Source organism: Amyelois transitella, chromosome 4, assembly GCF_032362555.1.
Source record: "Amyelois transitella isolate CPQ chromosome 4, ilAmyTran1.1, whole genome shotgun sequence".
NCBI classification, from domain to species: Eukaryota; Metazoa; Arthropoda; class Insecta; order Lepidoptera; family Pyralidae; genus Amyelois; species Amyelois transitella.
Window position 1 is genome coordinate 13,146,524 of NC_083507.1, and position 22,587 is coordinate 13,169,110.

Genomic DNA, 22,587 nt, shown 5'->3' on the forward strand with positions numbered 1-22,587 from the left:
TTCATGACCAAACTTTATAAAATGTTGAGTCATGCAAAGAATACCAACATAATGTCCGATTTTACAATAATCCTGCTATATTTTGATGGAGAATAGATAAAGTTTTACTGTTGGATAAATGTTGTATATTTTTTTGCTATAACATGACACGTATCTATAGCATACATCGCAGTCTTGTAAAGTATTCTTAGACCTACCAGGAGTTTGCTTATTATAAATTTCTTCCTCGGGTGGATTGTTATCAAGTTAGCTTGTGTCAGGCCGTGTCTGTATTGGTGACTTACATTTACGTTTATTTTCTAAGCATAATTTAAGTATATATTTCCCTTTGAGCACAATTTAGTCCAGACTCGAGTGCTTCTAATCGTTCCTTTGATTTTATATTTGGTCTAAATATCCGGCAAACTATTTTTGAAGTTCCTTCTGACATATTTGGCAAAAAAGTTTCATTAGTTTGACACTCAGAGCCAGATTTTTTGTTTGTTATTTAAGTTTTTTTTTTAACATACCTATAAGGAAGTTTTAATAAGTAACTAATATTTCCTGTTTAATTTGTAAACTAAAACTTAAATTCCACTGGTACCCAACGCTCTTCGAGATTCGCCAAATCTGCTTATATTGGTTAATCTTAGGGAAAACAAACTCAGAGATAGATCTCATCCCAAGCTTTCTCGGACAACAACATTACTCGTATGTTTGAACAGACTTTCGACATTCATGACGGAGTGATGAGTGAGTGCTCCGAAAAAGATATATCAAGGAAAGAATAAGAATGGGAAGGTTATGATTTATTGAACTCTTCTGAGAGCGTTTATAAAAGAAATACTATATATTTGTGACAATAAATTTTAATAAAACAACGTGATAGCTTTACTGTCGAAAAACATAAAGTTTTATAATATCTAAGTATATTTAAGTATGTACCTATATAAGAAGAAAGTGAATGACTGACTGACTTAACTATCAGCCATAAATCATTATTCAGTTACCTCGTTACCACCACAATCATTCAGGATGACCGTTCTTTCCGCATAATTTTTTACCTAGGTGAATATCTACTTGGAACAAAGAAATACCTAAGCCACTTTCCAGAGCAGGCTATTGTATTCCATTGTGTGCGTTCCCCTTGCGACTCACCCCTGCGGTACGCGCGCCGCCCCTCCCGCCCGCCCCCCTGCCGCCCGCACCCCCGCCTGTGACTCAAGTACTCGGAATGCTGAGAAAAGAATTTGCAGCAATTAAGTCACTTAGTGTCTCGGCATTTGCGCAAACGCAGTAAACTAATCCTGGAATAAATAAAAGCTTTAACGACATTTAACTAGAGAAGACCGATGTAACGAATTTTTATACTAAATCGAGACATGAATATTAAATAGGAATCACATTCTACTCGTATAGGTACTTACACGTATCTAAAAAAGTTTTAAATTTTCTTTTGCACTTCACCAATTATCTAAAATTGCAAGCCGTGAAAATGTATTAACGGCGTATCATGATTTCATTTGTTCCACATTACGTTATGGGTTAATTTTCTGGGGCAACTCCAGTTATAGAGAGACTAGCTGTGCCCGCGACTTCGTCCGCGTGGAAGTCGGGGGGACGGTCAGGCGGTCACGCGTATTAGAAAGAACGCTGGTTCGCCGTATTAAATGTTTCGCTGCAAATTGCTTATAACGACTATATCTCAAAACCTATTCGTCTGATTTATATACTGTAAATGGCAATTTTAGTCTACATGAAAAGCCGAAAGTAATAAACATATTTATTTGGATAAGGATTAATACTGAATTAAAGAAAATTGGTTTCAAAATAACTTATGTTTATAATGAAAAAATAATCTTAAAAAATGAACATAAAAGTGGTTATTGTAAGTAAACCTTAAGAGATAGATATATGCTCTCGCGGACTTTTTTGTGGCAAAAAATGAGTACTTCACATCTTTAGTACAATGTTTTACTATATCTTTGTTGGTTTGCGCAGCGTTCGCGTGGAAAGCTCGCAGATGGCCGACTCATTCAACTTTCACCTGCATTGTTGATGTTTCCCGTAGGAAATCCGGGATAAAATGTAGCCTATAGCCTTCCTCGATAAATAGACTATCTAACAGTGAAAGAATTATTCAAATCGGTTTAGTAGTTTCTGAGATTAGCGCGTTTAAACAAACAAACAAACAAAACAAACTCTTCAGCTTTATAATATTAGTATAGATATTGTTACGAGCTCAAAAGAAACGTGCCGGAGCTATATGCGGACTTGGCCTACAGACAATTGTAAAGATTATTTCAAATCAAAAAAATTATTAATTTTCCCTGTCTTTATATACTAGAGACATGTAACTTTGTGAAAAATAACATGGATCTTGGATGATGGATTTTAAAAAAGCAGGCAATGCCAGGTTTTCTTCACCCTAGGAAATTAAAACTTTGCACAAGTCACTGTTCTACAGCTCTTAAGATGAAAAGAGTTAATTAAGAAATTAAATATATAAATGGCCACAAATTCAAAAAAAGTTTTACTTGAATATTAATTGACAGTTGTTATTATAGTATAAATGACTATCTTTGTTATTCTAGCTTCCTTCGTGCTGTAAATAGGCTTTTCTATAAAGTTCGTCATTAATGTAATGTAAATTTTGAATTTTCTATCAGGCATTTCAATAACAATATTTGGTAGGTAGTTTATTATAAAATCTAATACAATAAGCGAGCTGACTGCCTTAGCCAGCCGACGCACTGGGACCAACAACTTATTCCTCCGCAGTGATTTACTAGTACATGCACCTACACACTCTTTTTAGAAAGTGTCTTAGTTTTTCCTAACACTCATTATATGTATTGGGAGGGCAATGTTAAAATATTGAGGTTTTTTAAAATCTTTTTGTTAGGGACCATAAATAGCTCGAATTGAACTTTTTTGTAGAATGACAATAGTTTGTATGTCTGCAGCTGCTCTCCGAAGCAGAAGACCATACGACATTAAACTAAAATATAATAAGGATTTCTAGAACTGCTAAAACTTAGCAGTTCATCACAGCAACACGGAAAGTGCCCTTGAGCCTTATTCGTTGTCTTTGCGTAACACACCGATACTGGAAATTGCGTTCTTTTAAATTGGAATGAAAGTTATTTGGTACCTATCGTGGGAATTAAGACATTTCTCCTGGGTTACTTTCAGCCGAGTTCCATTGCAAAGTTTAAGCGGTCTTAAATTTAGGAGCAGTATAATCGGAATGCCAATTTTTAAACAAATTAAGTCGACTTAAATTTGTTTAAAAATTGGCATTAATATTTAAAGAAATTTTAAAGTAGGTTAAAATTCATATTTAAAGAATTTAAAAATTCTACCGGGTAATTAGTGGCTCCTTGCACATCGACCATTCTATTCATTGAACTATAACTATGCTTTCCCCCTGGATATTCGACAATATTGTAATTAATCTCAAATGCCTGGTCATTGTGAGGAGTTAAAGTGGATCTTTCCCATAGCGAAGAATTGCCCCTATCTAATATACCTATTTGTAACGTGACTGTAACCCGACGATATAAGGTGGTTTGGTTGGGATTGCACCGTAGAACATCACTCGGCCGTCAGAATAACTTTTCCTTGGTGTAGTTTTGGAAAGGTACCTTCACCAATCTCTCATAATGTATCAGAAAAGACGATCATCCGGGTTATCTCCAGTTCTCACTGGCATGTTTATAGTCAAATGCGCCGATGGTATACCACACCACAATTAGGAGCTTTTCAGGCAAGTGCTCACCTCACCAGCTCGGGTTCTCCGAGTTATTACCGGTAAGGTTTGTCGAAAATCACCATAAAATAAAACCGTGTTACCGCCCATTGGTCAATCATGCCGCCTGCCTAAGCGTTTACGACCTTATAGTGTAAAACACCCAATAGCCGTTAAATTCTGGAAATGTCTGAATTTGCAAATCTCTTGTGCTTAAACAATTAGACATACAACATGTTATACCTACACTAGTAATGAGGCTTTTTATTTGTTAATTTTGTTAATTAACTTTTGTATCCAGAACTATTGTTAAATTTTGTTAATAATCTTTTGTATTCAGACGAATCATTACGAAATCATTACGATTTGTCTGAAGAACTGGATGTGTTCGTATTCCTGCGACAATGAGCTAATGGACGCCAGGACAATGTCTCACTGACTCACTCCGTCAGCTGTCATCGAAAAAAAATCATTTTACTGCATTTCCGCAATTAGTAACCAATAACTATTAAAGAACAAAAGGATGACCGAAAAGTGTTCGTCACTTTTTCACAGGAGAGTCGCTATTGTCATGACCAAAATCAAATTCTAAAATTAAATTGGAAACAAAGGTGTATATAATCGTCTCGTCTTAATTTCTATCTAATACCTAATTGATATCTTGTGTATTATTTTGTAACTAAATGTAATTTTATTTGTAATGAGACGAACAGAACGGCCCTCGATCGAACAGCGGCTAATTTAGTATTTTGTTCTGGTTTGGTAAAACATTGTTGATAATGTATGTTACAATGTATAGCCAGAACTCTCTAGTCATGAATCTTCTATCTGTAGATAGGATCCCACGTCATATCCATCAACACAATCAATGAACAATCAGTTGTTCAGCATACAAATGATAACGAAAATATGTTAAGGAAGGATTCATAGACATTCGGACGAGAGCGAAACCCCGACAAAAGTAATAAATAATAGTAAAGTTCGCAATAACAGACTGTATTAACATTCAAACTTTGGAACTCTAGTAAAGAAGAAATCACAATAATGATAAACATATTTAATGTTGAGGCAAGTTGCAGCATCCCATCACCGAGAGCTGGCGCGGGCGGAGGTTATCGCGCGACCTTCGCTGAGGCTGCAGCAGCCGCCCGCCTGGGTGGGTGGCTGCGACCAGGGACTAGTGTTTGAGGGAGAACCCTACAGGACTGAACCGACAGAGTCACGACAAGACGTTTACTGCCGGAATGCACTCCCAGAAGAGAGGGTGCCAAGCGTGCTGTTGTACGATAATACTTGGCCTTGTTGGCTAAAATAAATATGTTTTTAACCTAAAATTTTACTTCTTGGTTTTTCATCTGAATTTTCTTACTCCTAGTGATCAGAATAATACTGGATTAAATGTTAATTTTGTTGTCTATGATACTGAATTTTGTGGAATACCTTTATTACAAAAAAGCTGAAATTTGATAATATGTGAAACTATTGGCAAAGTAGAAATCCTAAATTTATCTAAATTATTATCTACTTACTGCCTTTAAGTGTTGAAGCAGTGCTTGAAGTGAATTTTCATTGACCATTACTTCTTTATCCCTTAACCGATTTTGATGAAATAAAGTTTTGACAACGCTTCTAATCTATACTAATATTATAAAGCTAAAGAGGTTTGTTTGTTTGAACGCGCTAATCTCAGGAACTACTGGTTCGAATTGAAAAATTCTTTATACGTTGAATAGACCATTTATTGAGGAAGGCTTTAGGCTATAGGTAAAACATCACGCTACAACTATAAGGAGCAAAGAAATAATGGAAAATGTGAAAAAAACGGGTAAAATTACTCATCCTTGAAAGGTTTAATGATGCCCAAAATAACTATTCCACGCAGACGTGGTCTACCTTGAAAACGTTTAAATACCTTGATAACTTTTGAAGTTATAAAGTACCAGACAGACAGGCAGACTTATTACAGTTATTCTTCTTTAATCGCCCCCTATCAGAGTTTTGTATATGGACACCAAAGACGAAAGTTAGCAAGAGTTTGTAAACTAATATCTTAGCAATAAAACTTTATATCAATGTTAACGATGACGGGTCGGCGGGCGGGGGTGGGGGAAAGGTCGTTTAAATAAATAGAGATATTAGTATTTTTAACCGCGGAGGCCGGAGGTCGCCTTATCAGTCCCCCCCCCCCCCACTCCGAGCCCCGCGCCCTCACCCGACGCTCACTCATTATGGTAAAGCCGGTACACACTATTATTACATATACTGTTTAGTGCTAAGTGCCCGGTACTAAACAATAGGATCACTCAATCTCTTTCCCATCATATTATATCATAAAAGGCGACTAAAGGATAAGCTAATTAACTCGGGATTCTTTTGCAGGTTGCAACCTGTCACTATTTAAACCTCAATTTCATTATAACGCCATACAGCTAAACGTGGCCTTTCGGCCTTTTCAAGACTGTTGGTCCTGTCTACCCTGCGAGGGATGGCGACATAATGGTATGTGTGTATGTTTCCGTGAGTGTAAGTATGAACTCAAAGTTGTCACTCGCAACTACGGGACTTTCAATGCGCGTGGCCCGACATGCATTGACCGGATTTTGTCCTAGCCCACATTTTCCTATTTTCCAGTTCTAGCACAGATTTCATGATATACCAAGTTACTATATAGGTAAATAGACAATATTTTTTTGCTACAAGACTCGTAAGTTCTAGCGACTAAACAGCGCACTAAGCACGCGACATACTCTGCCGCCGTGTGTGTCGGCCTTTACCTGCTAGCACAAATACAGCGGCTGCGACGGAAACTAACCTCAATAGCTGGCGGCGCTCGCTGTCGGCGGCGCTCGGTGAAATATAACATGCCGTTTGCTACTCAGTTGGAGATACATGTCGCCTGATTGTCTATAGGTTTCTTACTGTGGCTTTTGTTTCTAAGCGATACATGAATTTCAGAAGAATATGCGACATCTTTTACTAAGATTCACACGACCAATACATATAAAGGTAGAATTTATTGCTAGAGAGGCAGAGCCCAGATTTAATGGCTATTAAAACTAAATAAAGCTATTAAAAACTGAATCAAGTAAAGTTCGTTCTGCTATTATTACTTAATTCGTATTTCTATAGAGTTTCAGAGTACATATATGCGCTGTCTATATTGCACATACTGCAGCAGGAGGGCACGAGGGGAACTAGAATTGCGGCCACAAGCTGGCGAGGGCTGCGCGGGCAGCGACGTCGCGCTGAATGCTGGTAACTATTGACCGAACGTGCATGCTCTACGAGTGCACTTTAGATAAGCACGAAATAATGCAAGTTTGCTTGTCTAGTGTGTTCCTTAGTTACGTAAATTTCGTAATGAATTTCACCCCGTCAGGTAACTTCACAATCTTCATGAGAAGTGACCTTCCACTAATTTAACAAATTACATAGTTACATACATATAATCACATCTTTAGTGATCCCCTATGGGGTGGACAGAGCCAACGATCTCGAAAAGACTGGAAGGCCACGGTCAGCTGTACGACTCAATGCTGAATTGAGATTGAAATAGTGACAGGTGCCAGCTCCTCGCACACGTGGAGAATCCCAAAGGCTTCTTTATTTGATTTACTTTTACAATATAATAATAATTTAACAAATTCAGATCTGTAATAGCTATCTCGACTGCATCTTATAATTAAGTGTCGTTATCATGTTGTCGCTTGACAGAAATACTTATTATTAATATGTGACAAATGTTTGTATGAACATTATTTTTTATTCGTTTTATCGCTACTTGCGTTATAAATGTTTAATTAACGTTCAGAAAGGCGGGAGTTGGCAGCATTTGTTATCTGTGTCACAACGAAACCTGAACAACGATTCGAAATATCTTTAATAATATTTTTTATCATAATTCCATATTTATTACTTTTTTATTTCTGCCAGTCATTGCAGATTTTCTTCAAGGTTTTATCAAAACCATAACAAATGTTACATACGAGTACACCTTTGATATTCATCAATTACGGGTCAGACTGAACCAGCAGTCTCGAAAACCATTATCGAGGACGGCTTTAGGTATATAACAACGCTGCATCTATTAGAAGCGAAGAAATAATAGAATATATGAAAAAAAGGGGAATTTTTTTCATTTCTCGGACGAAGTCGCGGGCTAGTATTTAATAGTTATATAACGTGTCGAGCTTGCATGACAAGAGTTATGCATGTGAATGAAACGAATGAAGTATACCGGGATCGTGGCATTGGGAAAATGTCGTGTCTGCCTACCCCTCCGGAAAAGAGGCATGATGTTATGTATGTAATAAATAGTAAGAGAAAAGAAAGTGTTTGTGATTGTCGTGAAGCGCTATCGCAGGTGGCGGGGAAGCCGCTCGTGACGCGGCGATACGTTATCGCGGCTGATAGCTGCAGCCGTATCAAACGTCTGCTGCAGTTTTCCGCGTTAGGCGTCGTAACGCCGCGCCTGTCCACGCGGTATCGCTTACTGTTATAGTATAGTTTCATTCTTCCCAGTGCGTATTCTCTATTACGTGACAAAAGGTGAGACTTCGCCTGCTTAGATAATGTCGCCTTGGCGCGACTTGACCGCACACCGACAACGTTGCGTGTACACCTAAAGTATGTATTTGGCATTTTTAACGATTAAGTTGTAAAAGGTCTTGACTGCACTGCTACTGCACAAGTCTGATCGACTGACTGGTGACTGAGAACGAGAATTTGCAAACCTCAAGACGGACGCCTACACGATTTTTTTTGTGAAAAATAAATAAGAGATAAAAATAATGTCACTCCAGTCCAGAGTAGAAAAAAATACCTAATTCTCGCGATCACTGAGGAAAATCAATATTTTCCATGAAAAAATGCGCCCGGCGAATTCTCTCGGCGAACGAGAAGGCCGTTGACTGGTACCCACTCACGTATAGATATTGTTTAAGGGCCATTCATGTAACGCTCGCTCGGTCTCGTCGCTCTGCCGATGACCTCCTTCTGGCCACTCCGGCGCACCGCCTGGGATGCACGGCGTGCAAGGGCAGGCCCTCCGGCTGTGGAGTTCTCTTACTGAATCTATTCGGAGGGCGCCCAATAGATTTGCATTCAGGGAGCAAGTCTATAATCATCTTTTTGACCCGTAGATTTTGTAAAACTCTACACAATATTACTTATGAAGTATATGTATGTTTATTTTATTTGGAGTAAATATCTATAGTCATACTTATTTATGTAAATTATTATTATGTAAGTGTATTAAGTAACCTATTATTCACATACCTATACTTATTAATATTTCTATTACAGTTAGCGCACCCATACATCCATCTCAGGTAATATATGTGAAAGATATTCCAGGAAACTTAAAAAGACAAATAAATAGCATTAGCTCTGCAGTTCAGTTAATAAGTAAATTATAGTGTACATGGCAAGGGCCTCTTCTCACAAGGAGAAGGGATGACCAAAATACGCATTTACGAGTATGTATACCTACATAAATGTATACCTACATAAATGCATTACGTGAGTAAGTGACTTGTAAAAACCAGTACAGACAGCAGCGCATTATGCTTACTTCAAAAAAGCTAATAGAGACAAAGAGAGCGGATTTTAAGCATAAATTACGCAAGTGAGTACCTACTTACACTAGAAAGGATCATAAGAAAAGAAAAATAAAAAAATAATATCCCTACTTCAAAAAACAATAAAAAGCTAAACATTTTACAAACAATACTATTCAGCCTTGTATTGTACTTACCTTCGATGAAGTATAAAAAACGAGATACTCAGACCCATATAAAACCGAAACAAAATAGTGTCCGAACTGCAATACGGAAGTACCTACTCAAATGTTTATGTTCAAGTTTTACGAAAAAAGTCCTAAATAGTGAAACAGATTTATCAAAATTTAAACCCTTATCTTTTTAAGTAAGGTTGAAAAAAAAACCTGCTTAGTTTGTTTACATATCACGATTAGTTCTGCAAACACAATAAAGCAATAAATTTATATGGCATTCTGTTTAGGCCCAATGATGTCCAAAGACAAAAATGCATAACCACAAACAAAATGTCACTGTCATTTTTATTGTAAAAAAATTTTAATTTCGACTTTTGGCGGCTTCACCGGCATTACGCGCTTTTTCTAAAAACTTGTAAAATTAAATTTATCTTAATACACAAAATTGCAAGAAAATTGAGTTTTTATTGGCTCCAGTGTGTCAAGCGAAGACACACTCTCTAGTGAACTACTTGGAACAAAAGAAAAATTAACTAAATTAAACCACCCCTGGTTTTAGCTAGCCTAGTTAATTTTTGAAAATATTTTACATGGTTAAATTTTTTTTCAGGAACCTGGTTGACCGGAAGAAACCCCTCAAAAATAAAGTTATATTGTGAGTCATTCTATAAATTTGTACAATAAAGTATTTACAAACAAACAAAGTCAAAGTCTATGTGTCTATTCGTGATAAACTCGAAAAGTACTGGACCAATTTTCATCCAATTTTCAACAATATAGGGAGACTGGGGATACTTGATCCCCAGGGAGACTTGATCCCTTGTCAATAAATCGATAAGCACACAGTATTTTTATTTTAAAGACTGGCAATACTGTTGCTTTCACTCATTGTCTATGGCTGAACGTAAATTTGACGGTTCACAATTGACAACTTCAGAGCAGTGGTGCCATTTTGTTTTCGCCAGGTGAAAATATTTTTCTGTGAGTATTTAAATCATTATCTATAGTTATTATTCATTATAAATTAGTAACCACATTGTAAAGACCAGAAAAGTTGTTAATTGAAGTTTGTATTGATGGGCTTTTCATCTAATTACCGCTTTATTTCTTTAACAAACATTTGGGTTTTGAAAAATATCAGTTCCGGGTACACTTGATCCCTGCGAGCGCGGGGAGAGTTGATCCCGGGATCAAGTGTCCTCTATATTTGTTAGGTATAGATAGCTCAGAATTTTTACTTGTTTTAGATGGAAGAAAAATATTAACGTATATTACGTATAAAGAGGGCGCTAAGAAACCATAACCATAGACAAAACAAAACTTGAATTAGCGGTTAAAGAGATTTTGAAAGGAAATACTATCAAAGGAACTGCAAAACTTTATGATGTGCCTTTGATGACACTGAGAAGATACGCCAGGAAACAACAACGACAGCCAGATGTTAAATTTCCCTATAATGATGTAAATCATTGCGATAATAAAAATAAGACAAAAAGTTTTAGTTGGTACGCATTTATTAAGGATTGTGATTATTAAGACTCAAAATATCTTTAAGTAAACACATAGAGGTAATAATATATAACCATTGTAAGTGTTGTTATTATTATATTTATGTTGTTGTTATTTTTGTTATGTTTATATGATTAAATAAACAATTTATTACAATTGTAAAATGCATTATTATTATTTTATAATGACGTAGGTCCCCTATAATCAAATCTAACCTACACAGGGATCAAGTCTCCCAGCATAGGGGACACTTGATCCTTTTGGAATGTCGTAGTAAATTAAAAAAAAAGTACTAATTATTAATAAATTCCATAATCTGATAATGTACAAAGTTAGATGAATAGTTTTTCTAGGTAGTCACTAAAAATTTTCTGAAAGCCATTACTATAGACTAAGATATGAGCAATAAACTAAAATGGGGATCAAGTGTCCCCAGTCTCCCTAGCTAGAGTGAACCCTGAGCAACAATTTGTTTAGGTTTTGTGCAAACTGATGACAACTGTCTACGAGTATCTTCCAAGGATAACCCATAATACCCATTTTTCGCTTTTATTATACCTTTTTTTTAACAAAATAGTATTAGTCCTTACTCAATTAAATAAGGAAGATGAAAATCTTGTCTGATCGATTTAAAATTAGAGTGTGTCAGGGATTTTTAAAATTTAGATTTTATATGGGTAATAAGTCCAAAAGAATCAATTCATTTAATTTATTGACACGGAACTGAAAACAAAATAGCTAAGAACTTAATATTAATATAGTATCGTTGAGTAAGTATTTCGTAACACGGGTCTCGAACTTCAAGGTTTACTCAGTCATTGTACTTTGTTCTAGTATAATAATTAATTGATTTATAAGTTTGTGTTTACCCAAATACTATAATACCCGGTGGAAGAGTATACTATTTATGTGTCAACACGTATATTCTTCTTGTTTGTCTGCTCGTTAGCTGTTTGCTTCGAAACGACGTAATTACTGCACTAATGGCTGGCTGACCGGGCACAGATTTGTTCTGTCACACATTTGTCTTACAAATAAATTGGAAGGAAAATGGGTCTTGGCTCTGGTAGTGAAGGGTTATTAAAGTCATGAGGACAACTAAAAGTTACGCAATTTTTTATTAATCTTCCACATAAATAGCATATAGCAAATGAATTAATAAAAAAAATAAGTATCTAAGAATTTCTTTGTAACTTATCAAAGTCTGTTCTTATTGCAAAAGTGTGCAAGGAATAGTTCCAAAAAAGTTTATTTTTCCTTAAGTCTATTTTTATCGTAATAAGAAACTTTATATATTAGCTGTTACGCCCAACGCCGTTTGCGTGTTATTGGAAATACGAAGGTTAAGTTTATTAAATTTACTCAAATACGTTTCAACAAAAATTGGCATTACATAGGATATAATTTGAGCTGTTATGGTTCGACATTAGCTGTTCCAGATTCTAAAATAAATTATACCCTATATGTTGCCAGGCATAAGAGCTATACAACAAAAGAAGTTTCATTCAAATCCGTTTAGTAGTTCCGGAGATTAGCGTTTACAAACATAGGTATTTTTTTTCAAATGGTAATGTACCTTAATAGAGTACGAGGGACAACGAGATCTTCTATAAAACATAACAGATTATAAATTAAATTTTATATTCTGTATTTTTAATGGCGATTACGGTTACAAATAATATCCACTTGCCACGATCTCTGCATATTTCCTTCGCTTCATCCACATTCATAACTCTCTTCATGCAAGCTCGGCGGTTTCGGGACCAACACGCCACTATGCACAGCCAGTCGAGCCTTTTTGGATAGTTTCTGACTGCTCATAAAGGCATGCAAAGCTCCATTCACCATGTTCCCCGCGTTCACTCTCCTTTCAATATCACTATCACACTTGCCATCTGATGTAAACTTTGATCCTAGATATACAAACTCTTTCAATTGCTCAACTTTTTCTCCTCCAATCAAAATATTAAGTACGTGCTGTAATTTCTTTCTCCATTTCAAAAACCAGTGTTTTAGTTTTACTTACGTTCACTTTCATTCCTTTCTCTTTTAAAGCTTCATGCATACAGTTTACCATCTCCTGTAACTCCTCCGCACTCAGGTACTTATCTACTTACTTATTTACTTACTTTCCAAGAACTTCTTTAGAACTGTTTATTTGCTATGAATAACGTTAAAAAGGCACGCTGTATGTGAAAGAAACTATAGTGACAGGACCAGAAAAGCGAATTCTTAGACGGTGCCAAGTGACGTCATTGTCTTCTTTTAGGCGATGGGCTAGCAACCTGTCACTATGAATCCCAATTCTATCATTAAGCCAAACTGCTGAACGTGGCCTATCAGTCTTTTCAAAACTGTTGCCGGTGTCTACCCTGCAAGGGATATACTCGTAGACGTGATTATATGTATGTATGTATATGCCATGTAGAGAGGATTAATGAAAGCAGATTGACTTTGCGTATGAGAGTGTGAATAGAAACATTAGAAAGGTAGGCGTAGACGAATGTGTACCATGCATGATCAAATCGAGGCCGTCCTAGCCAAAGGTCAGGTCTAAAGTACTCGAAACCGACGACTTTGCATGAAGAATATTGTAATGTAATATAATTGTAATGATCAATATTTCAATCAATTTGAGTCGTTACAAAAAAAATACTAATGTAGGTTTAAAAATATCTTTCAATGAGTAGAACTGTGTAAAAATGTACCGAAGCATACATTTTTTGCATTACCAAATGTATCAAACGATTAAATAGCGTAATACTGTTTCATTTCTTAAAAATAATTTTTAAGTAAAAACACAAAATATTATTTCTATGCCGTGTCACACAACTGCCCGCGGCCCGGTGCTACACGGACGTGTCGCTTGTAAAGGCAAACTGCTGTTATGGTGTACCTAAATATTGTTGTTTATAATATAAGTAGTAAAGTAACTCCTGTATCTTTTAATTTGAAACCATGCAAAATAAACCACTCAGGTAATTTCTTATTTGATAAACACGATTGAGATAATTTCTTTGAAATAAATATTTAATGTGCATACACGGCTAGACTTACGATTTTATTATTTGAGATAATTTCTTGATTGATTGAGATAATTTCTTTGAAATAAATATTTAATGTGCATACACGGCTAGACTTACGACGATTTTATTATATGTATGAGTACGATACAAAGTTGCGGATAATTAAAAATCATTATCTAGTTATTCGTAGTTTAAATATACTTTAACGTTAGTTTTTGTTTTTTTTACCTATATAACTAAGATATTTTTACCAAATCGGTATTTTAAATTTCTAAATAAAAATATTTCGAAAGACGCTCAATTGTTTTTAATTATTTTTTCAATATTTTTGTCAGTAAATAACAATCACGAGTATATTTTTAAATTATGTATTCGTATATTTTTAAAAATTCGGACATGATTTTCTGAGTGGGTAAAAACGTTGTGGTCACAAGTGTCGTTGAACTGTTGTTGATAGATGGCATTAAAGTCGATTATGTCAACGTCTGCCTGCGTTTCCAAATTTCGCTTAGCTGACGTAAGTCATAAACCCTTAACAAGTACCTACCTATTTATTTTATTATGTCAAATTTATTAACAAGATATTACTTGACAATATCAATTCGAAACTTTAATGACTTCTCAAGTAAATTATTATTACACATTGATACTTCATGGTCGAATATTAAAACTAATTGATAAAAGCAAGGAATAAACAAAAATGTTTTGGTAGTCAGTCAGGGCGGCGCGTTGTGGTCGCTGGTTGCGGGCGCGCTATCTTATCAGCGCTGTGGCGTCGTCACCACAACGCCCATCCTGACACCCCACACATGTGGCAGTTCTTTCTGACTGCTTATTTAGGATTTTAGGTTATCCCTTTTTCCAATTTTGTTTTCCTAGCTTTAAACCGGAAATGCGCTTCCATGGTCATTTTTCAATCTTTAGCATATGACAACATCATTATTTCAAAATCCATTCAATGATTTCAGATAATGAGAGTCACCTTTGCCTTCATATAATAGAGATAAATATGTCATTGATGTTGTGTTGATTCACAAAAATACTTACAGAACATAAGTATCTAAGTACTTATTTATCTAAACTTCGCAGTTGCACTCAGGAAACTTTCGAGAATAGGTAAAACTGATGTTACTTTCATTGCTGTATTGATGTTTTAGTGAATACTGAATTTGACTTTTGAAATATTTTGCAATTTAATATTTAACAATACGTAAAGAGTGTTTTGTACGCTGTGCGATGTGAGCGATGACCGTGAGGCAAGCGCGCGTGCCGCCAGCCGCGGCGCGGACCGGCGCGCGGCACGTCCGCCGCCGCACCGCGCGCTGCGGGCACGTCCGGGTGCGCGCACTAGTGCATTACTCCAATGTAATAAATAGCCATTACATCTCAGCTCCATGGAAAATATCCATTAAAAAAACAACCGCGCGCATATACCTACACGATCTTTGAGTGAACTCTGGGACATTATCTTTAAAGTTTAGGTAGAAATACCCTATTTTGATGTAAATAATTAAAAATATTGTGCTGAGCATCGAGGCGCGGGGAACGGGAGGGAGCAGCTCCGGGGTCAGCGCGGGCGCTCGTTATCGCTCCTCGCCTCCCGCCCCCCGCCGCCCCCCGCCGCCCCGCGCGCCCTCGCCGCCCGCGCTGCCCACAATAACACATAGCTTTAATGAGTGTGAAAGTTATAATATTGGTATCGATATCCTCGATAGCTGGAACAGAAGTCGCGAAGCCGGCATTATGACGCCGGGCGCCGAGATTGTACGCCTGAGATAACGCCAGACGGAGTCAAATCAAACCAATCCTCGGATGATTAATAATTTATGATAAAAGATTTGTCCAACTATCTTAGAATGACTAACATCGACGAAAACATAAAAGTGATCATAAACATGAACGAAGCGAAACAAGTGAGTACGCAGGAATCGTGGCAAGTGGAAAGATGTGGTCTGTGCCTACCGCTGCGGGAAGAGGCGTGACTTGCGGGTGATGTTTGTACGTCGCTATGTGGGTAGTAATCTGGAATTCGTACTCTTTTTAATGCTTAATCGGTATCATTCATGTTATTAAAATGTCCTTTCATTTTACCATGTGCATGTGTTCATAGCATATTTTCGAGACCATTGACTCTGTCTACCTCGTAAGAGATAAAGATATGATGTATATTGGTAGTGCGGAGAGGTGCCACGTGGCAGGAAACAAGTGTTCTAGTGTTAGTGAAGCGTGACCGCTGTAACTGCCAGCGTTCATGCGCCTGCGCCGGCGCTATACCGGCCCCGCATGGCGCCCGGTGTCACCGCTACAGGAAGTCATAGCCCTCATTACAACCTGACAAGTTTAACTCCATGATTTCGGAAACATAAGTAAAATTTCTAGTTGATTGATCATAATAAAGTTTAATACAACAATGAAGAGGCAACGCTGCCAGCTTACTGGGCGAGACAAAGCCGCGAAGCAGGGTGCTTGCTTTATACCAACGGTACTTTGTATGTATGTATTTTGTACTTACATTTGCAATAATATTCAATACAGATGTAAAGTGAATTTTATTAAGGATTGAGTACTTACTTAAATAAAAATATCTAAGTAATTAATACATTTCAATTAACTAAAGTGAAATTTATTATGAAAAATGCAGTAGGTAAAGGGATATGATGGTAGCCAAACTAGTTCAGCTAAGGCTTAGTATCTGGCCCCGAGTACAAAACGTGTGAGACGCGGTGGTCGCCGCAGAGACCAACAGCTCGCGGGCTATCGCAGCGCCGGGCGCGCCCACGCGGGCTGCGTGTTGGCAGCACTAGTTCACTTCTGTTAACTAGTTAGTTTCAATAGTGAGCTATCCAAGCTATACTTAATGCTCGTAATAGGTAGTTTTCCCTGTCAACCTTCTTATTCCGTATTTTACTAGTCATGTTGTCTTTTGTCGAGGCAGGCCATGAGCCTCCTGGCATATTGTTTTCACTTTGGTTTGTCTATGTTCATATATCTATATCTAGGTATACATAGCATATAGGTATAAAAAGTTATTATGATCTTTTATTAGAAAGTAGGCACTTCGCTACGAACATAATGTCGACGGATTTAGGCATAAGTATTTATTTTTTTAGAATCTTCTAGCCTGCACCAATATGATTACTTATTAGTTTATATGATAACATTTAACATGACGTTTTACTTTTGCATGTTTTCATTTAATTCATTCACAATTTAATATTCCAGAATATACTTACCCAAAGTATATTCTGGAATATAGAATTGTGGATCCATGGTTACTGATCTTTGGAAACCAACCAATAACGGTCATTTCTGTAATTCTGATGAAAACAAAATCATTATTTTAGGTATGTACTTTTTCGTTTTGTCTCTTTATTATTGCTATTAATTAAAAAATGTTGCGTAGGTCAGATATGTCGCTTCGTATAAAAACCTGACTTACCTTATTATGGGCACAGACGCACAGGTCAGGGGGGTGAGGACGCAACGGGGATGACGCCCGGACGATGGTCGTGACTAAGTATTGCTAATTAAGGTAAACATAAAATCGCTTCTTCGCCACTACCCCTACTAATATAGGTAATATACCTACTATATGCGAAAGTAACCTTGTCTGTCTGATACGCTTTCACGCCTAAACTAAACAAAATTTGATACAGATATAGAGTTAGGAAGGACCCTAAGGAAGAACATAGGCTACTTATTATTTTGAAAAAGAAACCACGTGGACCAAGTCGCGAACAAATCTAGTTCTCAATAACATGCATCCAGATTGCACCATGTTTAAATGCATCTATGTAGAACGTGCACCTAGTTAGTAGGGTCCCAGGCTGTGCCGGGAAGGAGGTCACCGGGAACCGCCGGCGCCCGGTCAACAGTCGCTAACAATAACAAGGAAGTAAAAGCGCGCGCCGCCGCTGCCGCGCCGCCGCCGACTGCCGCGCTTTTTCAGCGATTTCACTTATCTTATCACGAGCCGATAAAGCGGCTCCCCCGCGTCTAGCCGCGACACCTTCGCAGCATCACCCTGTCACCCCCGCGTGCTAGAGCCTGCGGGTGACGCGGCCGGCGTGACTGAACTCGATTGTTGTACGGCATAAAAATTCTGCGTAAGCGCTGCGATAAGAAGTGCACTTCGCGAGAACGCAACAGCGGCGCGCGGTCGCGGCAGAGTGCACCTTCGCGTGCCGCCGCACGGCACATATCGCCCTGCCGTGCGCCGGCGCTTCAGTCCTTTGCGAACGAGCACGCGAGGCCGTAAACCGACCGCCCGTTAAACCTAGCTGCTCCTAATAAACCTAGACTCGTGTTTGTTGAGAATTGCGTTTTCGTGCCGCTGGTACCCTCGTCTCTAGTTAGCGTTGGAGTAGTTTTGTTACGCAACCATAATATAAAACTGATATTTTGACAGGCGTTATCTCGGCCCGGGAGCTGATAACCCCGCCGTCGTCGTAAATCACGCCGGGACTAGCTGGGCCGCGCGGCCGCGCTTGTGTCATCACGGCTACAAGAAACTCGAGCGCTCATCAATATAAATATCCTTAACTTAAATCTTTGTGCACACCATTTTAGACAAATTTAAAAAATAATAACAACGTTACGACCTTTATAATATGAATTTTATATTTCTTAAAGTAGGTACCTACTGGTGTTTCTACAAAATAAATATTTTACATCACAAGAGCTAGAGTAGTGATTGATGCTGCGCAACAATATAAGTTAAAAAATATTCCAACTTTTTTTAATTTACTTTAGTTAATATAGACAGTAAATAAACGCGTTCGTACGTGCTTGTTTGCAGAGAGTACCTTACTCTTTTAGATAACTCATTAAATTATTAATAAGAATATTCCATTATAACACGTAACTCACCAAAATGGTATTCAGTCTTGGTAGTGGGCACTTCGGTCTCCATGGCTTCAGTGGGCGGCGATCGCGGCAGTGGCGGGCTCGGTGGGGTCGTGTCGCCGGCGGGGGCGCGGGCTGGCGGGCAGGCGCGGGCACATCACCGCTCGCGGCCTCGGCGGCCGATCGGAAACTGCGGCGCGGGCCAACTGCGCCCGCGCACACAGCGCTCACCGCGTCCCCCGCGCGCCGCACAACATATCTCTACACTATGATGAAAGCACGATTTAATCTATATTATATATATCTAAATTTTATACATTATCAATAACCCGCATTATTGCACAGTTTAAAAACTACTCGAATACGTATAATACCTACTGAAACGTAAACACTATACCCAACTGCCGAAAACTTTTAGTCTTACATCACAATTCTTGCGCAATTTGAAACAAGAACGTACCGTGGCAAATCACAACTTCATCAAACTCTTTCGTAGATATTATCTGATGTTAGGCAAAGAGATGCGATGAAGGTTAGTGCTGAATGGTTCACATAGCAAAACTGGGGAAACACTTACCGATAGAGAAATAAGGTAGTACTTAGATAGGAAAAATAATCGAAATATAATTGTTACCAAGGAAGAACTAAAAAAATCAAACATTACTTAGTTCTATAATTCTTTAAAAAAAATAACAAATGGAATTCGAGATAAGAACAAAAGTCTCGTGATAGAGCCTAGAAGCTGTCTTGCTTGAACTCTTTCGTCTATTTATTAATCAATCAACAATTATTATTAATCAAGTCAACTTTCTTCTTCTTTCTTCACAGACAGAAATAAGTACTTCGACCTGATTTGCTTACGTTCTGCAACATGATACGAAGTTTTACATGATGAAACTTTGAATGGATCTAGTTTAAAGTGCAAACTGGCTTATGTGAATGAAGACATATGAAACAGTAAAGTTTGTTATGTTAAACCTCAGGTAATCAGTGCGTGTTCCCGACCTAGGCTGCAGCTTCGTACGCCGCCTCGCTTTCCTCGTGCTGATAGCGCGCGTTATGAAACGCGAGCCGGTATCAAACAGCTGATTTCACGTCCCACGATATCGAATACTCAATGAAACGCTCCTTGAAGAACATAAACAAGCTCGGCCTGCTCGCGCTCACACCACAACTAGGCTGCTGCTCGGCGCGGCGGCCCGCTCGTTGCTGATACAGCAATTCGGGGCGTGCTTGTAGAGCAGATACCGGCCATTCTCCAAAAAGGATGCCACCAGAAAAATACCGAGAGGAATCATATAATTTTATTTTAGGTAGAAGATGTATAACACTTTACTAATAAATAAAAGCCTGGATTTTTCTTAATGATTTATATCGAAAATAAGTTTAAGTCAGTGTGTGGTTTTATGATCAACAAATCTTTGTTGATCATAAAATCAAAGTAATTTATCATAACATGTAATATACTTATCAAACATACAAATTATTTCGAATAGCTTAACAAAATGAGGATGTGGGTGAAAAACATACACAGGGATTGTGGTAGGAACGAATTTGTTTTAAAACATTAATAAGGATTAATCATTTATTTGTGATATGTCTTTATATAAAATGGTATTTCTATATCTGTGGCAATGATGTATACTCATGTAGACCTTGCTGTGCAGGCCCTTTAGTTCAGACCCACCACTACAGATAATATTCCCTGTGTCACCACAAGCCAAGCTTACGCCGAGGCGAACCATGCCAGCGAGCAACGTGATTTAATGAATCACAAAGTATTCTGCACGATGAAGCGACATTTTTTTGGAAATGATACACTGTCAGCTTCTCTATCGCCACCTCCCAGTTGTTGCCCTACTGCATACTAATGCTTTACCTAACTACCTTTAAAACTAGGTGCGCAAGAGTACGACTCTATTTCATCAATTGATGTAAGAAGTAAAAGTCTTGTACACGTTTTGTACATTTTTGAGTGCAATAAAGTTAGAAATTAAGAGATTTTATGTTAGAGATTAGATTAATGTAAGAAGTCAAAATTGAGACATTTTGGAAAATCAGGTTTGAATAGAATAGAATCTTTATTTGTGATTGTAAAGTACTTAAAACTACTAATGAAATATGGCATTAAATTTCTTACTCTTAAGTAAGTACATATTATTGATTTAATTGTCCCTCATCAAATTCACCAAAAGCGTTAGGTACACCACAACATTGCGGATATCCAAAGGTGAAAAGAACTACCTATGTATTTAGAATATCGAGCCTCACAAGACTTGCTGCCTTCATCGAAAGATAGTTACCCCACAGCATCCTTCAAACCGATGTGTGGTGTATTGATCAGGCTTTGAATTATAAGATTGTAATTGTATTGGCGTTGAACCAAGGAGGCTTCAGCGAGCCCCGTACGTGACTGTATGTCAAATAATATGTGGGAGCGTCACGTGAGCTCGCCGCACGTGACGCGCGTGCGCACCTCAGCTGCATTTTTATGAATGGTCTGTATGTCAATCAAATGTAGAGTGTCAATGAACAGTTCCATGCTCCCTCGGCTGACACTTTAGGAGGTTTATTTCAAAAAACAAAACCAGCTTGACTTTTTGTACTTGTTTCACATTTGAGTCTATTTAAGACAAGTTTTACTCCTATGGCTTCGCTCGTAGCGTATATTACTAGGTACTGAAGGTTTATTTTAAAATTTTAATGTAAGTAAGTTTAGTAAAACGTATACCTACCATTATTATTGTGTAAGTGTGTTTGTTTGTCGGTCTTTCACGTCAAAACCTCTTAACCTGAACGATTTTGATATGTATCGTGTTGAATTTAGTATGACGGCTCGACCTTCTATTTTCATAATGACTACTACTTAACCGAAATGTCCTCATGTGTGTTCCTTGGAAGGCAATAATATAGACATGAATATACTCGTATATCGAGCACAGCAAGCGGGTTTTCTGCAATATACATTTTCCACCTCCATTCCATTCTTTCCTCTCTTAGTGCTCACCTTTGTGGGCCACACATATACCTACAATATACACTCGGCCAGTCAAACACGTTCTTCTTTTATATTTTGACTTGTTGACGCCCGCAACTCCGTTTGCATGTTATTGGAAATACGATGGTTAAGGTTATTTAATTTACTTCTACATCACATGATCCAGACACTCCATATTTTTTTCGCCAAAAGAAAATCCTAATTAAGTAGAACCACTTTTATCAAGACGTCTTTTCCATAATTCGCCTTTTACGACATCCATGGGAAAGAGATGGAGTGGTCCTATTATTTTTTGTATTGGTGCCGGGAACCACACGTCAAACAAAGTTTTTAAAATAATAATAAAACAATGTATAACATAAAAACAAAGAAATGAATACAAATGTGAACCTTTTGTAATATTGGAAATTGTAAAGTAAGTACACCAAAATTGTGTTACCCGCTACGAAATGCTACGGAATATGCTACAGAGGTCCGCTACGAGCGCTACGACAGGTCTACGAGATCACGACGATGTTGGACAAACTAACTTTCGTAACAAGCGGTGTCGGTCGTACTTAGGAAGCTTAAATGTATAAAATCATAATATGAATTCCAACAATGAATGAAAAAACTTAACATAATATAAAGCAAGGAATATCACCATGTCTCGTTCAGGTAAATATCGCCAAAAATCCCCCACGAACATCGAACGCCAGGTATCATAAGTTTGATGTGTCTGCCTGTCTGTGGCATCATAGCTCAC

General features: G+C 37.7%; 1 protein-coding gene and 1 long non-coding RNA gene across 5 annotated transcripts in view; one reads left to right on the forward strand and one right to left on the reverse strand.

Annotated features, from left to right (window-relative positions):
* The window catches only part of LOC106140039 (transcription factor BCFI), a 53,287-nt gene extending 34,218 nt beyond the window's left edge, over nucleotides 1-19,069 (reverse strand). For 2 of the 3 annotated variants that reach the window (XM_013341559.2, XM_013341557.2), the window contains exon 1: nucleotides 18,869-19,069. In XM_013341559.2, coding sequence (XP_013197013.1) covers nucleotides 18,869-18,911 — 43 coding nt within the window. In that variant the 5' untranslated portion in view covers nucleotides 18,912-19,069. The remainder of the gene's footprint in view (nucleotides 1-18,868) is intronic. The other variant, XM_013341560.2, reaches the window with a different exon arrangement.
* LOC106140041 (uncharacterized) lies at nucleotides 8,165-21,669 on the forward strand. 2 transcript variants are annotated; one of them, XR_001228776.2, is made up of 3 exons: nucleotides 8,165-8,278; nucleotides 10,075-10,119; nucleotides 19,828-21,669. It is a non-coding gene; the product is annotated as an uncharacterized LOC106140041 (long non-coding RNA). The 2 variants fall into 2 exon arrangements; XR_001228773.2 differs by lacking the exon at nucleotides 19,828-21,669 and adding an exon at nucleotides 19,673-19,821.
* Nucleotides 21,670-22,587: the final 918 nt, after the last annotated feature.